The sequence below is a fragment of the Salmo salar genome, chromosome ssa01 (assembly GCF_905237065.1).
Source record: "Salmo salar chromosome ssa01, Ssal_v3.1, whole genome shotgun sequence".
Taxonomy (NCBI): domain Eukaryota; kingdom Metazoa; phylum Chordata; class Actinopteri; order Salmoniformes; family Salmonidae; genus Salmo; species Salmo salar.
Genome location: NC_059442.1, coordinates 39127099 through 39149091, shown reverse-complemented (window position 1 = coordinate 39149091; position 21993 = coordinate 39127099). Strand labels below are relative to the sequence as shown.

Sequence of the window (21993 nt, the reverse complement as noted above, 5' to 3'; positions counted from 1 at the left end):
ACACATATGGAATCATGTAGTAACCAAAAAGGTGTTAAACAAATCAAAATATATTTTTGATTTTTGATTATTCAAAGTTGCCACCCTTTGCCTTGATGACAGCTTTGCACACTCTTGGCATTCTCTCAACTAGCTTCATGAGGAATCCTTTTCCGACAGTGTTGAAGGAGTTCCCACATATGCTGAGCACTTGTTTGCTGCTTTTCCTTCACTCTGCGGTCCAACTCATCCCAAACCATCTCGGGTGATTGTGGAGGCCAGGTCATCCGATATAGCAATCCATCACTCTCCTTGGTCAAATAGTCCTTCCACAGCCTGGAGGTGTTGAAGTCATGCTACTTCTTCCTATTGTTTATATTTAGTTTCGCTTAATGATATATACATAATGTGAGTCATCATTAGCCTTGCTGTGGTTGTTTTATTATTAAAGTGAGCTTCATTCATTTGTTTTCTTAGGGTGTAGGCTAATAAGAGGTGATGGAAAGCTTTTGCAGACATTGCCTACTGGCTTAGCGTGAAGCACTCTGGAGTAGGGAGTTAGACAAAGGAATAGGCCGCTTTTGTTTGAGTACGAAGGAAGTAAGGAGTGGATTTTCTTATTATCCTGGGGCTGATTTATTTCTAAGGCAGTGACTGTATGCAGCCTTGAACCTATAGTAGCATTAGTGGATGGATCCCAAATGACACCCTTTTCCCTCACATAGTGCACTTATTTTGACCATTCCACAGATCTTTGGTCCATAGACCCCCAGTCCTTAACTATTACAAGCTAGTCTTAAGAACATGATGCAGCCACCACTGTGCTTGAAGATATGGAGAGTGGTACTCAACAATGTGTTGTATTGGATTTGTATTGGACCAAAAATGTATTGCTTTACCGCATTTTTTACAGTATTACTTTAGTGTCTTGTATGTTTTGGAGTATTTGTATTCTGTACAGGCAAGTGTTTCACGATGTACCGGTACCATGGTAATATCAAGGTACAAAAACATCATAATACTTATAACATTTAGAATACCATAGTACAGTTTCAGATGATACTACCCCTACCGATCTACCCCTGGCGCCTGCTCCCCTATACCTTCATCAGTTTTTAAAATAGAATTTAGCCGTGATAGCGATGCAGACCCTGATCAGTCTTCTGTTATTGCATTTGTACATTGGAGCAGCACACAGAGCGAGCAAAGTTGGTACATTGACCTGATATAACCAAGAGCACAGGCCAATCTGAGTAGGCTTTGCAAGTTCGCTGTCACGCTGCAGTGCCTGGGAGGAAACACAGCTTCGCGACAGGCATGCGTGCTTTACAGCGAAGAAAACGTCTCGTCTCTTGCTCAAATGGTTAAGAAAATATGACCCATACAACCGGAGCTACCTTATTAATGCCGGGCCGCTAATTATTGGTTTGATAACATGACTGAACGGCGTTGTTTGTTATCTAGCTCGCTAGCAACCTGGTAACTTGACATTAGATCGAGGCAAATTTGATTGGCACTGGAAGAAAGGAAAAGGGTCTGCTACCACACGCATGTTGAGTCAGGATTCTTCTTCTTTGGGCTTTATATGGCGGTTGGCAACCAACTTTAAGGTGCATTACCACTACCGACTGGCCGGGAGTGTGGACCTCAGTTCATCTTTCAATCACCCACGTGGGTATATGTTCCTAAAAACCAATGAGGAGATGGCACGTGGGTTTATGCTCCTAAAAGCCAATGAGGAGATGGGAGAGGCGGGACTTGCAGCGTGTTAAGCGTCACAAGTAGAACCAAGTTCTGTTTTAGCACCTCGTTGACGCGTGCGAGCGGTGTGGGTACAATGATTGAATAGCATGTATTTGTACATTTATTTTGTAACGCACGCGATGCGAGCGGTGTGGTCAGCACGTAGTGTAAGCCTAAACTATATAAAACAATCTCTCTCTTTCTGGTGCGCCTTACATTCTGTTTGGTGCCCAACGTTTTTAAAGTTGAGAACAGTGTGTGTTTGTGGGAGAGAGAATGGTATGTGTGTTTATGTGAAAGGGGGAGACAGAGTGTGTGAGGGAGGATGTGTGTGTTAAAGCTGAAGAGTAAAGATGGTTTCATGCAGTGTTTTCCCAATACTGCCACAATGACATGCAAATCATTATGCATGTACACTGAGTGCACAAAACATTAGGAACACCTGCTTTCATTTAGCAAAATACCACACATTTGGCCTGTAGTTTGTGTATGAATTATTTAACAACATGGTGTAATGTAATGCGTGTTTCCATTCATTTTATTGTGTTATTTATTTTTCAGGTGACATTAGAGAAGGTGCTGGGGATCACAGCGTTTGGGAACCGTGCTTTGGCCTGCGACCCTCGCTCCGGACTAGTGGCCTACCCAGCTGGGTGAGTGACCGTGGTGAACACCTGTTGCACACCAAAACCACACCCAACAATCCTTACTCTAGTCTGTCTGAAGTGTTGTTGTAGTAGTAAGTAGCCTTATATCATTGTGGGACTGTTCCATTCTACTGACACATGATGTTATGAATCCTTTGTGGGTTCATAACTGATAGGCCCCCAGAGCCGGCTGGTTTTATCATCAAGGCGAGCGTCCATACAGCACAGTCATCTATGTGGGTATGGGGAAACTGGAATATCAGGATCCCAATTTGTTGAATGCTGAGTGTGTGACGAGGGAGGATATTTGTTTGATTTACAATGGCTTTGTTGTACAACTAGTTTAGTCTATGATGACTGAAGGATATCAGCATTTGCTGCAAATGTCTTAAATTACAGCTTTACATACCTCTTTATTGTTAGAACATTTATGGCAGAACCTGAATGCAGCACACTTTAGGTCAATTTCCATTGTGCTATATATACAGTGCAAACCTAGAATGATGGGTGCGTTCGTAAATTCACTCTGGCTATCTACTCCGATTTTGGAGCTCTCTCTCATCTGAGTGTGCCAGAGCGCAGAATAGCTGATGAATTTACGAACGCTCAACACCCATTGAATATGGCCGCTGTCAGTAAACGTTGGCAAAAAAACGTCATTAAATTGTTGCCAGCGGTAGTACAGTTACAGTCACCAACGCTCTGGATAACATGAAAACAGCCTAACCAGCTCTGCTGGGGCGAGCTGCTTAGGATGGAGCAAATGGCACTCCAGAGTAAGTTTACGAACACACCCGGTCTGATAAGTGCAATTATTGAACAGGATAATACTGTATGGGGTTTGAATGAATGTATGGCTGGATCCTCTGAAGCAGCATCTGCCGTGTATTGGTTAATTTGGATCCTTTTGCCGAAGCAGCAGCTATTCTTCCTGGGATCCACACAAAAACATAAAACACGACGAGTAACAAAACACTGATAGACAACAACAGTCTCACATTTCAATACAATGATTTACAAACAATACAACTAAAGATTGTGTGTTAGATTGTGTGTGTGCTTGTGTTTGTGTGTCATTTCACAGTCCCTAATGTGCCATGAGATATTTTATCATTTTTTAAAATCTAATTTAGCTTTTTGCTTGAGTAATGGGAGATGGAAGGGAGTTCCATGCGATCATCGCTCCGTATAATACTGTGCGTTGCCTAGCCGCAAATGTCTTTTGGACTTGGGGACTGTGAAGAGACCTCTGATGGCATGTCTAGTGATGTGGAATAAATGTCCTCAGTGAGAATGAAATGTCCTACTGCTGGATAAATCTAACATGCATGAATAGATGTGTGCCACAGACCCTCGTCCTGACCGCACTGCACTGCAGCAAACTGGGTCAGTAGTAGCACTGTGTGTGTGGGGGGGGGTGCATGTGCGTATGTGTGAGGGGAATACTCCTTAGACCACTCTGCTCCGGAGAAGAGGAGTGGGCTCTGCTCTGCCTCTGTGCTGCATTGCAGCTCTCTGCTGGAGGGTCTTACTACAGCCTGAGCCTTTGTAACTGCAAGCTTGCAAATAAGCCTGCTGTATTCGCAGAAGGATGCCGTAAAGACTTAAGGCGATGGATGGACAAAGAAATAAACGCAGAGGAGAATACAGAAATGCAGCTCAAATGAATGCTTCGACTACTAAGAATAGCCTGAATCCTGTGGCAGTAAATATTTGGCTCCCATGAGCTCTCACTTGCTCTTTATCAAGACTACTGTACAGTATGTCACTCTTCTGTAGTCTCTCTTATTGGTTCACTTAGAAAAGAAAAGCTGCACACCCTGATGGCTCCGATGCAGTACATTTAATAGATGCCAACGTTTGGACAGCTACAGTATGCTGCCTTCAGGGTTTCAGCAGATTTAAGCAGCATAGCTGGCGCTGAGCTCAGGGAAACACTAGATATCACCATCATTGTTAGCCACTTACTCTGGCCGTACTGGGCAGACAGGACAGGAAACTTGCAGTACGGCAGATTAACAACGAGGTCCTCCAGGCTGTCTCAGCATGAACAGAGGATGAGAAATAAGACAGCATCAGCATGGGGGGGAGGGGTAGGGTCTGGAGTGGACTGGCAGATTGGAGGGTGGTCTCTGTCTCTCCTCTCTTGGGTTGGAAGGAAACTGATATCCCCTCCTTGTTGACACCACAGACCCTGCGGGGCTTTCTCATCTCAGAGGCTTGACCACCTGTCAGTCTGCTAAACCAACCCACCAGATGGCTGATGGGTGACTGATGATGGTAGTGACCGTGTGGCAGTACTTTTACTCAGCTTACCATGAATTAGCCATAGGTATAGGCTCTTCTTTTAACTTGTTTTTCAAATGATCTTTGAACGATGGCCTCTCAAATATACCGATAGGCCCAATGTAGACAGCACATTCTGAAGGCGCCTATGACTTAACCTGTCGGATAAGTAAATATTTGATTTATGTTGCTTCGAAGTCGGAATACTTTCACAAGATTATGTGCTTGCTGCCATGTTGGACAACAATAGTTGATTTGCTGTGAAAGTACAGTACCAGTCAAACGTTTGGACACACCTACTCATTCAAGGGTTTTTCTTTATTTTTACTGTTTTCTACATTGTAGAATAATAGTGAAGACATCAAAACTATGAAATAACACATATGGAATCATGTAGTAACCAAAAAAGTGTTAAACAAAACATAATATATTTTAGATTCTTCAAAGTAGCCACCCTTTGCCTTGATGACAGCTTTGCACACTCTTGGCATTCTCTCAACCAGCTTTACCTGGAATGCTTTTCCAACAGTCTTGAAGGAGTTCCAACATATGCTGAGCAGTTGTTGGCTGCATTTCCTTCACTCTGCAGTCCAACTCAATCCAAACCATCTCAATTTGGTTGAGGTCGGGTGATTGTGGAGGCCAGGTCATCTGATGCAGCACTCCATCATTCTCCTTCTTGGTCAAATAGCTCTAACACAGCTTGGAGGTGTGTTGGGTCATTGACCTGTTGAAAAACAAATGATAGTCCCACTAAGTGCAAACCAGATGGGGTGGCGAATCGCTGCAGAATGCTGTGGTAGCCATACTGGTTAAGTGTGCCTTGAATTCTAAATAAATCCCGACAGTGTCACCAGCAAAGTACCCCCACACCATCACACCTCCTCCTCCATGCTTCACGGTGGGAACCACACATGCAGAGATCATCTGTTCACCTTCTCTGCGTCTCACAAAGACATGGCTGTTGAAACCAAAAATCTCAAATTTGGACTCATCAGACCAAAGGACAGATTTCCACCGATCTAATGTCCATTGCTCATGTTTTTTGGCCCAAGCAAGTCTCTTCTTATTATTGGTGTCCTTTTAGTACTGGTTTCTTTGCAGCAATTCGACCATGAAGGCCTTATTCCCGCAGTCTCCTCTGGACAGTTGATGTTGAGATGTGTCTGTTACTTGAACTCTGTGAAGCATTTGTTTGGGCTGCAATTTCTGGGTTTGGTAACTATAATGAATTAATCCTCTGCAGCAGAGGTAGCTCTGCGTCTTCCTTTCCTGTGGCGGTCCTCATGAGAGCCAGTTTCATCATAGCGCTTGATGGTTTTTGTAACTACACTTGAAGAAACTTTCGAAGTTCTTGAAATGTTCCGTGTTGACTGACCTTCATGTCTGTAATGATGGACTGTTGTTTCTCTTTGCTTATTTGAGCTGTTCCTGCCATAATATGAACTTGGTCTTTTTCTAAATAAGGCTATCTTCTGTATACCAACCCTACCTTGTCACAACACAACTGATTGGTTCAAATGCATTAAGAGGAATGAAATTCCACTTTTAACAAGGCACACCTGTTAATTGAAATGCATTCCAGGTGACTACCTCATAAAGCTGGTTGAGAGAATTCCAAGAGTGTGCAAAGCTGTCATGAAGGCAAAGGGTGGCTACTTCGAAGAATCGCATATATTAGATATATTTTGATTTGTTAAATCATTTTTGTTACTGCATGATTCCATATGTGTTATTTCATAGTTTTGATGTCTTCACTATTATACTACAATGTAGAAAATAGTAAAAATGCAGAAAAACCCTTGAATGAGTAGGTGTGTCCAAACGTTTGACTGGTAATGTAGTCCCAAATGGCACCCTATATGGTGTTTATCTATTGATCAGGGCACATAGTGCACTCCTTTTGACCAGAGCTCTATATAGGGAATAGGGTGCCATTTGGGATACATCCAATGTCGGAAGGGTAGTGTTCTTTTCTAGTTGGGGAAAACATGCTTAGTCTGACGAAAGCATAAGACCTTTCGTAATGCTTAGCTTAATTGTAGTCATGTTACTGTAGTCATGTAATTGTGTCTACCAAGCACTCCAGCTTGCGAGGGAGGGAGAGCAGCACATATTCTTCAAGAGATACTGTGAATTTATGATTCATGGCTTTGCTAATAAATAGCCAACTGTGTTTATTTGACTGTGCTTGCAGACACAGGATGAACAGCAGTGTCTGGGATAGACAAAACAGGATAGCAGGCGACAGTTTGTGCTAGCCTAGTACTGCAGACTGCCCTGTGTGAAAGAGAACGTGTAGGATTATTTTGCCTGAGAGAGGAAGCTCACCTTTATTACTCAGCCGTCCTCCTAAGGTCATTGATCTGAACCCTGTTTGTCAATCCCATCACATTCTCTATATAAATACACTCTCCAATCCAACAATTAATATTATTGGCCTAGATAGATGGATAGATATGCTAGATACTAACGACTCAATATTCCACACTTCCTCGCTTCCCCTGTGAACCCCAGTGGAACTGTGGAAGGCAGAAGTATATGGAGTGTTTGTGGTGAGATGAGTAATGGGACATTGAAACATGAGATCATTCCCCTCCCACCCCCGTGGCTCTGGCTTAAGTAATGCCACAGAGTAGACAGCCATGAGGCATTCCTTTACTGCTGACATAGGCTTTTAAAGCACAAACCAGATGGCAGCCAAGGCATTGAAGGAATTGACGTCGTAGTGCACTCACTCAGCAACGTGCAGCTTCTTTTCTACCTATTGAATGAGATGACAGCACAGCAGACAGGAGTTTTTCTGTGGTGTGGTCTCCCCCCCTCTGGCCCAGCTGGCCTGCATGTCATGTCTTCCCACAAGTCCTCTGGCTGCTCTCTGAATGTGACACCAGCAAGCAGGCAGCCTAAAACACGCTCCGGGGTCCTAGGTAATCAACCACCGACAGAGGTCGTGTACCAAATAGCACCCTAATCTCCACATTATAGTGCACTACTTTAAAGGGCTCTGGTCAAAAGTAGTGTCCTACAAAGGGAATAGGGTGCTATTTGGGATGCAACCTCATTTTCTCTCTCTCCCGTTCTCTCTCACTGTTGTTTTATTTTTACACCGTGCCAGGCAGGAGAGCTGGCTGGCTGGCTGCTGGCCACTTACTGCAACGTTCCCATTATTTATATACAACCTATGTGGCCGCAAGCAGAATCCCCTCCTGCTCCACACACAGCCATGGACCAGGGGAGGGAAAGCCTCATATCAAATTTTATTGGTCACATACACATGGTTAGCAGATGTTAATACGAGTGTAGCGAAATGCTTGTGCTTCTAGTTCCCGACAGTGCAGTAATATCTAACAAGTAGTCTAACAATTCCACAACAACTACCTTAAACACACAAATGTAAAGGGATGGAATAAGAATATGTACCTATAAATATATGGATGAGCGATTGCCGAGCGGCATAGGCAAGATGGGAAAAGATGGTTTAAAATACATTACAGTTGAAGTCGGAAGTTTACACACACTTACTTAGGTTGTCATTAAAACTAGTTTTTTCACCACTCCACAAATTTCTTGTTAACAAACTATAGTTTTGGCAAGTCAGTTAAGACATCTACTTTGTGCATGACACAAGTAATTTTTCCAACAATTGTTTACTGACAGATTATTTCACTTATAATTCACTGTATCACAATTCCAGTGGGTCAGAAGTTTACATACACTAAGTTGACTGTGCCTTTTTAAACAGCTTGGAAAATTCCAGAAAATTATATCATGGCTTTAGAAGCTTCTGATAGGCTAATTGACATAATTTCAGTCAATTGGAGGTGTACCTGTGGATGGATTTCAAGGCCTACCTTCAAACTAAATGCCTCTTTGCTTGACATCATGGGAAAATCAAAAGAAATCAGCCAAGACCTCAGAAAAATTATTGTAGACCTCCACAAGTCTGGTTCATCCTTGAGAGCAATTTCCAAACGCCTGAAGGTACCACGTTCATCTGTACCATGGGACCACGCAGCCATCATACCGCTCAGGAAGGAGATGTGTTCTGTCTACTAGAGATGAACGTAATTTGGTGCGAAAAGTGCAAATCAATCCCAGAACAACAGCAAAGGAAGATGCTGGAGGAAACAGGTACAAAAGTATCTATATCCACAATAAAACAAGTCTTATATCGACATAACCTGAAAGGCCGCTCAGCAAGGAAGAAGCCACTGCTCCAAAACCGCCATAAAAAAGCCAGACTACGGTTTGCAACTGCACATGGGTACAAAGATCGTACTTTTTGGAGAAATGTCCTCTGGTCTGATGAAACAAAAATAGAACTGTTTGGCCATAATGACCATTGTTATGTTTGGAGGAAAAGGGGGAAGCTTTCAAGCCGAAGAACACCATCCCAACCGTGAAGCACGGGGGTGGCAGCATCATGTTGTGGGGGTGGTGATCCTATCTGACCTAAAACAGGGAATTTTTACTCAGATTATTTAAAGGGACTAGTGATCCATTTATTAAAGTGGCCAATGATTTGAGTCTATATGTAGGCAGCAGCCTATCTTTGTCAGTGATGGCTGTTTAACAGTCTGATGGCCTCGAGATAGGAGCTGTTTTTCAGTCTCTCGGTCCCAGCTTTTATGCACTTGTACTGACCTCGCCTTCTGGATGGTAGCGGCAGTGGTGGTTGTTGTCCCTGATAATCTATTTGGCCTTCCTGTGGCATCGGGTGCTATAGGTGTCCTGGAGGGCGGTAGTTTGCTCCCGGTGATGTGTTGTGCAGACCGCACCACCCTCTGGAGAGCCTTTCGGTTGAGAGCGGTGCAGTTGCCGTACCAGGCGGTGATACAGCCCGACAGGGTGCTCTCAATTGTGCATCTGTAAAAGTTTGAGGGTTTTAGGTGACAAGCTACATTTGTTCAGCCTCCTGAGGTTGAAGAGGTGCTGTTGCGCCTTCTTCACTGCATTGTCTGTGTGGGTGGACCATTTCAGTTTGTCCTTGATCTTTCCACCTTCTCCACTACTGTCCCGTCGATGTGGATAGGGGTTGCTCTCTCTGCAGTTTCCTGAAGTCCGCGATCATCTTTTTTGTTTTGTTGACGTTGAGTGAGAAGTTATTTTCCTGACACAACATTCCGAGTGCCCTCACCTCCTCCCTGTAGGCTGTCTCGTCGTTGTTGGTAATCAAGCCTACTACTGTTGTGTCGTCTGCAAACTTGATGATTGAGTTGGAGGCGTGCATGACCACGCAGTCATGGTTGAACAGGGAGTACAGGAGGGGGCTGAGCACGCATCCTTGTGGGGCCCCAGTGTTGAGGATCAGCGAAGTGGAGGTGTTGTTTCCTACCTTCACCACCTGGGGGTGGCCCGTTAAAGTCCGAGACCCAATTGTACAGGGCGGGGTTGAGACCCAGGGCCTCAAGCTTAATGATGAGCTTGAAGGGTACTATGGTGTTAGTCATGAACAGCATTCTTACATAGGCATTCCTCTTGTCCAGATTGGATACGGCAGTGTGATGGCGATTGCATCGTCTGTGGACCTGTTGGGGCTGTATGCAAACTGAAGTGGGTCTAGGTTGACAGGTAAGGGGGAGGTGATATGATCCTTGATTAGTCTCTCAAAGCACCATGATGACAGAATTAAGTGCTACGTGGGGATAGTCATTTAGTTCAGTTATCTTTGCCTTCTTGGGAACAGGAAAAATGGTGGCCATCTTGGAGCATGTGGGGACAGCAGACTGGGATAGGGAGCGATTGAATATGTCCGTAAAGACAACATCCAGCTGGTCTGTGCATGCTCTGAGGACGTGGCTAGGGATGCCGTCTGGGCCAGAAGGAGAGCGGGGGCCCCCAGTCCTTGGTAGCAGGCCGCTTCAGTGGCACTGTACTATCCTCAAAGCGGGCAAAGAAGGTGTTTGGCTTGTCTGGAAGCAAGACGTTGGTGTCCGTGACATGGCTGTTTTTTTTTGTAATCCATAATTGCCTGTAGACCCTGCCACATACGTCTCGTGTCTGAGCCATTGAATTGCAACTCCACTTTGTCCCTATACCGACATTTCACTTGTTTGATTGCCTTGCAGAGGGAATAACTACACTGTTTATATTCGGCCATATTCCCAGACATCTTTCCAGGGTTGAATGCGGTGGTTCGTGCGTTCAGTTTTGCGCGAATGTCGCCATCTATCCACTGTTTCTGGTTAGGGTACGTTCTAATAGTCACAGTGGGTACAACATCTCCAATGCACTTCCTTATAAACTCACTCACCGAGTCATTGTATAAATCAATGTTTTTCTCTGAGGCTTCGCGGAACATTTCCCAGTCCGCGTGATCAAAACAATCTTGCAGCGTGGATTCCGATTGGTCAGACCAGCGTTGAATGGTTCTAGTCACGGGTACATCCTGTTTGAGTTTCTGCCTATAGGACGTAGGAGTAAAATGAAGTCGTGGTCAGATTTGCTGAAGGGAGGGCGGGGGAGGGCCTTGTATGCATCGCGGAAGTTAGAGTAGCAGTGGTCCGGTGTATTGCCCACGTGAGTGCTACAGTCAATGTGCTGATAGAATTTAGGTAGCCTTGTTCTCAAATTAGCTTTGTTAAAATCCCCAGCTACAATAAATGCGTCCTCAATATGGTTTCGAGTTTACATAGAGTTCAGTGAAGTTCCTTGAGGGCCGTCACGGTATTTGCTTGGGGGGAATATACACGGCTGTGACTATAATCGAAGAGAATTCTCTTGGGAGATAATGTGGTTGGCATTTGATTGTAAGGAATTCTAGGTCAGGTGAACAGAAGGACTTCAGTTCCTGTATGTTGTTATGATTACACCATGAGTCGTTAATCATGAAGCAAACACCGCAGCCCTTCTTCTTACCAGAGAGATGTTTGTTTCTGTCGTGGCTGTACCGACTCCGACATCATATCCCGAGAGAGCCATGTTTCCGTGAAACAGAGAATGTTACAATATCTGAAGTCTCTCTGGAAGGCAATCCTTGTCCTAATTTCGTTGACCTTTGGTTCTAGAGATTGGACATTGGCGGGAATGTACTGGGAAGCGGTGGGTGGTGCACGCCTTTGAAGTCTGACCAGGAGGCCACTCCGTCTACCTCTCCTATGGCGACGTTGTTTTGGGTTGGCCTCTGGGATTAGATCCAATGTCCTGGGTGGTGGTCCGAACAAAGGATCCGCTTCGGGAAAGTCGTATTCCTGGTCGTAATGTTGGTAAGTTGACGTCGCTCTTATATCCAATAGTTCTTCCCGGCTATATGTAATAACACTTCAGATTTCCTGGGCTAACAATGTAAGAAATAATACATAAAAAAACAAAATACTGCATAGTTTCCTAAGGACTCGAAGTGAGGCGACAATCTCTGTCGGCGCCATCTTGGTACCTGTGTATGTATCTGAGGGAATGTGAGTTGCCCTGGGTTGAGCTGTGCCAGGGTAGACCAAGTCTGCCACGATTGTTGTCTGCCATGAGCTGTCCCCTCCCACCCTCCCTGGCTCCCTCCCTCTCTCTGGCCCTCTCTCTCAGTAGGAGACAGTTCACTGAGGGGCAAAGGACTGAGGAGCTTTACTTTATTAAGCGTTACACATGCTGTGTATCAGGTTTCAGTCACAGTGCCCAGTTTGATTCTTTGGAGACTTTCTTTAGGAGTGGACTGAGGTGAGGTAACTTTTGGCATGTCTGTAGGACCATGCCTCAGCACAGTACAGCACGTTTGGAGACTCCAATTAAAGGGAAAGTCCACTCAAAAACTATATTTTGGTATTATTTTCATTCATCCACTATTGATACAGTCCCATAATGTTTTGCATGTCAGCAGTCAAGTTTTCAAGACATTGGACTTTCAAATAAGTGTCACCGGTCACATCATCATGATGATGCAAAATGCATTGTGAGTGACGAGTTTTAGCAAGTGGAAAATATTCCCAATCCCTTGCTGAATGATAATCGCTACACAATTCCCATTTAATTCAGAAACTTTAGAATGACAAAAGATAAGTCAATCAAATGTATTTATAAAGCCCTTCTTACATCAGCTGATGTCACAAATTGCTGTACAGAAACCCAGCCTAAAACACCAAACAGTAAGCAATACAGGTGTAGAAGTACGGAAAAAATAGGAAAAACTCCCTAGAAAGGCCAGAACCTAGGAAGAAACCTAGACAGAAACCAGGCTATGAGGGGTGGCCAGTCCTCTTCTGGCTGTGCCGGGTGGAGATTATAACAGAACATGGCCAAGATGTTCAAATGTTCGTAGATGACCAGCAGGGTTAAATAATAATAATCACAGTGGTTATCGAGGGTGCAACAGTTGGCTTTTCATAGCCGATCATTCAGAGTATCTCTACCGCTCCTGCTGTCTCTAGAGAGTTGAAAACAGCAGGTCTGGGACAGGTAGCACGTCTGGTGAACAGGTCAGGGTTCCATAACCGCAGGCAGAACAGTTGAAACTGGAGCAGCAGCACGGCCAGGTGGACTGGGGACAGCAAGTAGTCATCAGGCCAGGTAGTGTTGAGGCATGGTCCTAGTGCTCAGGGGGAGAGAGAGAAAGAAAGAAGGAGAGAAAGAGAGAGAGAATTAGAGAGAGAATACTTAAATTCACACAGGACACTGGATAAGACAGGCGAAATACTCCAGATATAACAGACTGACACTAGCCCCCCGACACAAACTACTGCAGCATAAATACTGGAGGCTGAGACAGGAGGGGTCAGGAGACACTGTGGCCCCGTCTGACGATACCCCCGGACAGGGCCAAACAGGCAGGATATAACCCCACATACTTTGTTAAAGCACAGCCCCCACACCACTAGAGGGATATCTTCAACCACCAACTTACCATCCTGAGACAAGGCCGAGTATAGCCCACAAAGATCTCCGCCACCCCACAACCCAAGGGGGGACGCCAACCCGGATAGGAAGATCACGTCAGTGACTCAACCCACTCAAGTGACGCACCCCGCCTAGGGACGGCATGGAAGAGCACCAGTAAGCCAGTGACTCAGCCCCCGTAACAGGGTTAGAGGCAGAGAATCCCAGTGGAGAGAGGGGAACCGGCCAGGCAGAGACAGCAAGGGCGGTTCGTCGCTCCAGTGCCTTTCCATTCACCTTCACACTCCTGGGCCAGACTACACTCAATCATAGGACCTACTGAAGAGATGAGCCTTCAATAAAAACCAAGTCTGTGTTTCTCACATGGATAGGCAGATCATTCCATAAATGGAGCTCTATAGGAGAAAGCCCTGCCTCCAGCCTTTTGCTTAGAAATTCTAGGGACAGTAAGGAGGCCTGCTTCTTGTGATCGTAGCGTACGTGTAGGTATGTACGGCAGGACCAAATCGGACAGATAGGTAGGAGCAAGCCCATTTAATGCTTTGTAGGTTAGCAGTAAAACTTTGAAATCAGCCCTTGCCTTAAGTAATTCCACAACTAACCCGGATTCAGATCTGGCTAGTGTGCAGTGAGAGGAATGTTGTAGGAATATCTGCTTGACTTGCACAGACCCGCCAGTGTTTTCAAAGCTGTGCTTGATGCGTTTTGCATCATGATAATGTGGCCGGCGACACTTTGCTTCTTGAAAGTCCTATATCTTGAAAACTTGACTGCTGACATGCAAAACATTTTGGGACTATATCAACAGTGGACTAATAGAAAAAGAAAATAAAACATTTTTGATTGGATTTTCCCTTTAACTCTGCAACAGCTTTTCCTCTCTCCTTTTATGGCATTTTCTTTTTTTCAGTGAAAGTACTCTGGAAGAAAAACATTTTGCGTTTACAATTGTCTTACTTAGTGCTACTTGCAAACCCCCTAAGACAATCTTTGTCAGCTGCTCTGTGGTAGTTAGGCTACTAGCTTAGCAAACAGTAATATGGTGTGGCTACTGTAGAGTTTCCCATGGTGCACCAGCTTCTTTTGTATTTCTTTCTGTCTGCACAATCTCAATGATGTCATAGTGCCTTTGATTGTATCCGTTGTACACCTGGAGCACTTCAATTCAAAGGCTTTCCCAGCAGCTCTGATGATTACCCCAGTGCTTCGCCCTAACAAGTTGTCAGTGACTGAATATACAAGTCCTCTGAGTGTCCTCTCATCTTCCCTGTTGCCATGTGATAGGATAAAAGGCCATCGTTCTCTTTTAGTCTCTTTTTAGGAGGGTTACCCCACTGGGAGATGAAACAACAAATGGAAGTACCTTAAAAAGGCAACATGGTTTTTGCTTGGTCATGCTGCTCAGTGCTCACGCATTCACTTACTCCCACACGTAGTGACTTTGTAACCGTGCCGTATGCTACTCTGATATTTAACCGAAAAAAAAACTGCAAAAGAGGGGTATTAAGTATTTATGTAACTTTATTTTAGTGCGGCTCATTTTTCATTCTTGGCTAGGTGCTTGGTAAATGGGAATATCATGTTGTTGTCGTGACTCATTCCACACTCCACTGTAGATTTATTGATGTTCACTGCTTACCTAACTTTTCTTTTTACTTAGTTAACATTTCTTTTTAGCTAGGACTTTGCGGTATGAATTAGGAGTAAACTCCTGAGCCTTGATTGTTGTAGTCATTCCCCTGAGTAGGCCTATGACCTCCGTTAGGCGATCAAAGAGGCGAACAACCATACAGAAACAAAGTGTAGTCGCAATTCAACGGCTCGGACACAAGACGCATGTGGCAGGGACTTCTGATAATCACGTATTATGAAGAGAAAACCAGCCATGACGTTGAAACCGACGCCTCACTCGCAGATAAGCTGAACACCTTTTTCGCACCGCTTAGAGGAGAATAACACAGAGCCGCCGACGGAGGCCCCCGCTGCTTACGAGGACTATTGGCTCTCGATCTCCATGGCCGAAGTGATTAAGACTCAGGGCCCTGGGACTGAACCGCTCAATTTGCAACTGGGTCCAAGTGGTGAGGGTAGGCAACAACACCTCAGCCATGCTTATCCTCAACACGGGGGCCCCCCAGGGGTGTGTGCTCAGCCCCATCCTGTACTCCCTGTTCACTGATGACTGCGTGGCTACGCACAACTCCAACGGTGGTAGGCCTGATCAACAACAACGAGACAACCTCCTCCCTGTAGGCTAAGTACCCTGGCAGAGTGGTCCCGAGGACAAAACCTCTCCCTTTACGTCAACAAAACAAAGGAGATGATCGTGGACTACAGGAGACAGCAGAGGGAGCACGTCCCATCCACATTGAAGGGGTCGCAGTGAAGAGGGTTAAAAGCTTCAAGTTCCTTGCCGTGCACATCACCAAGGACCTGAAATGGTCCCACCACACTGACACCGTGGTGAAGAAGGCGCAACAGCACCTTCAACCTCAGGAGGCTGAAGAAATTTGGCATGGCCCTCACACTGTTGAACAGCCATCACTAGCCAGCCACTGCCCAGTACTCTGCCTGGCACCTTAGACTCTGTCTCTATCCAGCTACCGCCCGGTACCTTCATTCCAGACTCTGACATTGCCGATTCTGATTTATTTTAAATATTTTTACTTTTTGAATTGTGTGTGTATTGTTATTGTGTTGCTATATATCACTGCACCTGCGACAACATCTCCAAATCTGAGTACACCAATAAACTTTCATTTTATTTATTTGGTAGTCTAACCTCTATTCTCCTCTCCCCTGCTTCTTCCCTACAGATGTGTGGTGGTGCTGCTGAACCCCAAGAAGAACAAACAGCATCACATCCTCAACAGCTCCAGGTGAGGATCCGTCGTCATACTGTATGGCTGCTGCCTCCTGTTCAGTCAGTCACCCCCAGGCAGGCCAGGCACACTAGGGGAATGGATGGATCCAGACAGCTAGCCACTGTCACTTAGGCTTAAGGGTTCGTCCTCATACATAGCATACATACAAAAACAAAACTGCAACACTGAGGATTGTAACAGCCCTGCCATGATGCTAGTGTCTCTGGATTTGGTGCATATATGTGGCTTAGAGTCATCATGTAGATGACCTGTTATTAGGCCCTATAAATACAGCCCATCTGGAGTCAATGCGAGGCAGGGAACTAACCTGGAGTGACTTGTCAAACACAACATGGCTTATGTAAGGACTGAAGACTGAGAGCACTGGACAGACACAGTCAGCCACGACCAAAGGAGCACCACGGCTTCAAAGCCTCTGCCAACCCCTTTCATGTGTGGGGAAAAGCAAAAGTAGATGTGGTCACGTCAGTGTGATTGAGTAGCTGACTCCATCCATCCATTCTAACCATTCTAACCGTAATATACCCAGAAGGGTTTGTTTCATTATTCTCTCCTGGCCGGAGGCTAATATTTGAACCTTTATACCCTCGTCACCCTACTTCTACAGCTCATCACTCTATAAACTAATTGTTTCTGTGCCATGATTAGATTACAGTATAGTAATAATGCCATGTGTGCATTTGCTTAGTACAGCATTTGATAAGATAAAAGCTGCTTGGCTAGGCCTCAAACGTTTTTACGACAGTTTAGCAAAGGAACAAATCGAGCGTCACAAATTGCACCTTATTCCCCAGTGGTGGAAAAAGTACCCAATTGTTATACTTTAGTAAAAGTAAAGATACCTTAATATAAAATGACTCAAGTAAAAGTGAAATTCACCCAGTAAAATACTACTTGAGTCAAAGTCTAAAAGTATTTGGTTTTAAATATACTTAAGTATCAAAAGTAAATGTAATTGCTAAAATATACTTAAGTATCAAAGTATAAATCATTTCAAATTCCTTATATTAAGCAAACCAGACAGCACAATTTTCTTGTTTTTTACATTTATAGATAGCCAGGGGGACACTCCAACACTCTGACATAATTTACAAACAAAGCAAGTGTGTTTAGTGAGTCCACCAGATCAGAGGCAGAAGGGATGACCAGGGATGTGCGTGAACTGGACCATTTTCCTGTCCTGCTAAGCATTCAAAATGTAACGAGTACTTTTGGCTGTCAGGGAAAATGTATGGAGTAAAAAGTACATCATTTTCTTTAGGAATGTAGTGAATTAAAAGTAAAAGTTGTCAGAAATATTAATAGTAAAGTAAAGTACAGATACCCCCAAAAACGACTTAAGTAGTACTTTAAAGTATTTTTACTTTAGTACTTTACACCACTGCTAATCCCTATATAGTGCACAATTTCTTTTAAAAAATGACTGCACTACATAGGGAATAGGGTGCCATTTGAGATGCAGACAACATCTCTGTGTATGAGTACTGGACTGGATAAGTGCTTCAACAGTTAAAGAAACACCTTGAAATCGTACCTTTTAACCAGCTAATCGACTCCCAGTCACATGCCATTGAGCCAACTACTACAGAACGTTAGAAGTGAAGGAGCCTGGCTCTAAGCTCTACTCTACTCTAGTGTATGATAATAATAATCATCAGATTGATGTATTTATTGATTGTGGTGAGTATAAGTATGCCATTGTCATAGAGTACATCCCAAGCGGAAAACCCTCTTGAGACCAGGATGCATTCATACTTCTTTTCTCTCCAACAGTAATAAAATGTTTCCTCTCCTCCATCCTGTCTCTCTTCTTCACAGGAAAACCATCACCACTCTGTCATTTTCCCCTGATGGCAAATATGTGGTCACAGGAGAGGTGAGTGTCTTCTCATTGTGTTTTTGCATGCTGTGATGATATGATAAAATGGACTGCAACTTTCTCGAAAAGAGCTGACTGTTTCCCGCTCCACTGCCAGTGCATGGCAAAGCTATCATACCAGTGTACAACCCCAGAGTTCATAAATGGAACTCTGTCTGTGCCACATCATCTACAGAGGAGTGCTTCTATAGCTGTGAATGCTACAGAACATACCCACAGATTGTTGTATACTGCACCTGTGTGTGTCTGTGTGTCTGTGTGTGTATGGGCTCGCGTTCGTGCGTGCTAGTCTAATCCTCTCCCATCTACTAAGAGCTTATTAGCCAGACAAGTGTGTGTGAAAGTGAATGTGTGTGTGCTGCAGCAGGGTTGCCATGGCAGCAGGAGGGGGCAGGGTGGCAGACTGACTCGGTTGGCTGTCTGAAGGAGAGAGAGAGAGAGAGGGAGGGAGGAGAGAGAGAAGGGGGGAAGAGACCGACGGAGAGATGGAGACTTCCAGGGATGTAGCAGAAGGCACAGAGTGCGTGCTGGTGCCCTGCCTGTCTGTCCTCTGTGGTGTAGCTAGCTGACCATGCTGCAAGCTGCTGCTGCCCTATGTATGCACTCAAAGGGAGGTCCCCCTGTCCACACAGTCTGCTTCTGTTCTGTCTTTAAAAGAGCTAGACGTCATCAGCTGTCCTGATTGTGTTCTTTTCTAAAGAAGTGCACCAAAAGCAAATTCCTTTTGTCCAACATCCCTAACCATGGGTTTACTCTACCTAGCTGCTACTGTAGTTTATGAGATTTATTTCAACAAAATGTAAAAAATGTAAAAATAATTTGCAAGCGGCAAATACAACAGGTGTAGACCTTACAGTGAAATGCTTACTTATACAAGCCCTTAACCAACAAGGCAGTTTTTAAAAAAGTGTTAAGAAAGTATTGACAAAAATAAACTGAAGTAAAAAATATATAAATAAAAAATAATTAAAGAGCAACAATAAAATAACAGTAGCGAGGCTATATACAGGGTGTACCGGTACAGAGTCAATGTGTTAGTCAAGGTAATTGAGGTAATAAACTCAGCCAAAAAAGAAACGTCCTCTCACTGTAAACTGCGATTATTTTCAGCAAACTTAACATGTGTAAATATTTGTGTGAACATAACAAGATTCAACAACTGAGACATAAACTGAACAAGTTCCACAGACATGTGACTAACAGAAATTGATTAATGTGTTCCTGAACAAAGAGGGGGTCAAAATCAAAGTAACAGTCAGTATCTGGTGTGGCCACCAGCTGCATTAAGTACTGCAGTGCATCTCGTCCTCATGGACTGCACCAGATTTGCCAGTTCTTGCTGTGAGATGTTACCCCACTCTTCCACCAAGGCACCTGCAAGTTCCCAGACATTTCTGGGGGGAATGGCCCTAGCCCTCACCCTCCGATCCAACAGGTCCCAGACGTGCTCAATGGGATTGAGATCCGGGCTCTTCGCTGGCCATGGCAGAACACTGACATTCCTGTCTTGCAGGAAATCACACACAGAACGAGCAGTATGGCTGGTGGCATTGTCATGCTGGAGGGTCATGTCAGGATGAGCCTGCAGGAAGGGTACCACATGAGGGAGGAGGATGTCTTCCCTGTAACGCACAGCGTTGAGATTGCCTGCAATGACAACAAGCTCAGTCTGATGATGCTGTGACACACCGCCCCAGATCATGACGAACCCTCCACCTCCAAATCGATCCCGCTCCAGAGTACAGGCCTCAGTGTAACGCTCTTCGACGATAAACACGAATCCGACCATCACTCCTGGTGAGACAAAACCGCGACTCGTCAGTGAAGAGCACTTTTTGCCAGTCCTGTCTGGTCCAGCGACAGTGGGTTTGTGCCCATAGGCGATGTTCTTGTCTGATGAGGACCTGCCTTACAACAGGCCTACAAGCCCTCAGTCCAGCCTCTCTCAGCCTATTGCGGACAGTCTGAGCACTGATGGAGGGATTGTGCGTTCCTGGTGTAACTCTGGCAGTTGTTGTTGCCATCCTGTACCTGTCCCGCAGGTGTGATGTTCGGATGTACCAATCCTGTGCAGGTGTTGTTACACGTGGTCTGCCACTGCGAGGACGATCAGCTGTCCGTCCTATCTCCCTGTAGCGCTGTCTTAGGCGTCTTACAGTACGGACATTGCAATTTATTGCCCTGGCCACATCTGCAGTCCTCATGCCTCCTTGCAGCATACCTAAGGCACGTTCACGCAGATGAGCAGGGACCCTGGGCATCTTTCTTTTGGTGTTTTTCAGAGTCAGTAGAAAGGCCTCTTTAGTGTCCTAAGTTTTCATAACTGTGACCTTAATTGTCTACCGTCTGTAAGCTGTTAGTGTCTTAACGACCACTCCACAGGTGCATGTTCATTAATTGTTTATGGTTCATTGAACAAGCATGGGAAACAGTGTTTAAACCCTTTACAATGAAGATCTGTGAAGTTATTTGGATTTTTATGAATTATCTTTGAGAGACAGGGTCCTGAAAAGGGGACGTTTATTTTTTTATGGGTTTATGTACATGTAGGTACAGTAGAGGTAAAGTGACTATGAATAGATAATGAACAGAGAGTAGCAGTAGCTAAAAAATGGGGGTGGGGGGAGATTGTCTTGCTCACATTGAGGGAGAGGTTGTTATCCTGGCACCACACTGCCAGGTCTCTGACCTCCTCCCTATAGGCTGTCTCATCGTTGTCTGTGATCAGGCCTACCACTGTTGTGTCGTCGGCAAACTTAATGATGGTGTGGGAGTTGTACTTGGCCATGCAGTCATGGGTGAACAGGGAGTATAGGAGGGGACTGAGCAAGCACCACTGAGGGGCCCCGTGTTGAGGATCAGCGCGGCAGATGTGTTGTTACCTACCTTTACCACCTGGGGGCGGCCTGTCAGGAAGTCCAGGATCCAGTTGCAGAGGGAGGTGTTTAGTCCCAGGGTCCTTAGCTTAGTGATGAGCTTTGAGGGCACTATGTTGTTGAACACTGAGCTGTAGTCAATGAATAGCATTCTCACGTAGGTGTACCTTTTGTCCAGGTGGGAATGGGGAGTGTGGAGTGCAGTAGAGATTGCATCATCTGTGGATGATGGGGCTGTATGCAAATTGGAGTGGGTCTAGGGTTTCTGGGATAGTGGTGTTGACATGAGCCATGACCAGCCTTTCAAAGCACTTCATGGCTACAGACGTGAGTGCTACGAGTTGGTAGGCATTTAGGCAGGTTACATTGGTGTTCTTGGGCACACGGACTATGGTGGTCGGATTGAAACATGTTGGTATTACAGACATGGTCAGGGACAGGTTGAAAATGTCAGGGAAGACACTTGCCAGTTGGTCAGCGCATGCTCGGAGTACACGTCCTGGTAATCCGTCTGGCCCTGTGGCCTTCTGAATGTTGACCTGTTTAAAAGGTACCAACAAACACTACACATACCTGTATATGAAATATATATGCCTTATCATGTTGCTAATACAATAACTATTTCCATACCCAGTATAAGAATGATGCAGGCAAAGCCTACTAGAGATGCATTAGACAGTACTAGAGATGCATTAGAATGAATTTCCTGGCTTAAGCCTCCCTCGCCTGTCCTCTTTAAATTCCCTCCACTCGATCTTTTGTTCTATCCTTGAGTTGCATAAGACAAATCATTACCCGATTGGGACGCAGTTACAGGGTACATTGAAAAGCTTAGTGGAGACTAGAGACTTCTGTCCTCAGACAACATCCGC

At 44.9% G+C, this 21993-nt stretch overlaps 1 protein-coding gene across 1 annotated transcript in view; it reads left to right on the top strand.

Moving 5' to 3' along the window:
- mapkbp1 (mitogen-activated protein kinase binding protein 1) overlaps positions 1 to 21993 on the top strand; it is a 73302-nt gene that overhangs the window by 11658 nt on the left and 39651 nt on the right. Inside the window, exons 2-4 of the mRNA XM_045694835.1 lie at positions 2284 to 2375; positions 16298 to 16360; positions 18185 to 18242. Coding sequence (XP_045550791.1) covers positions 2284 to 2375; positions 16298 to 16360; positions 18185 to 18242 — 213 coding nt within the window. The remainder of the gene's footprint in view (positions 1 to 2283; positions 2376 to 16297; positions 16361 to 18184; positions 18243 to 21993) is intronic.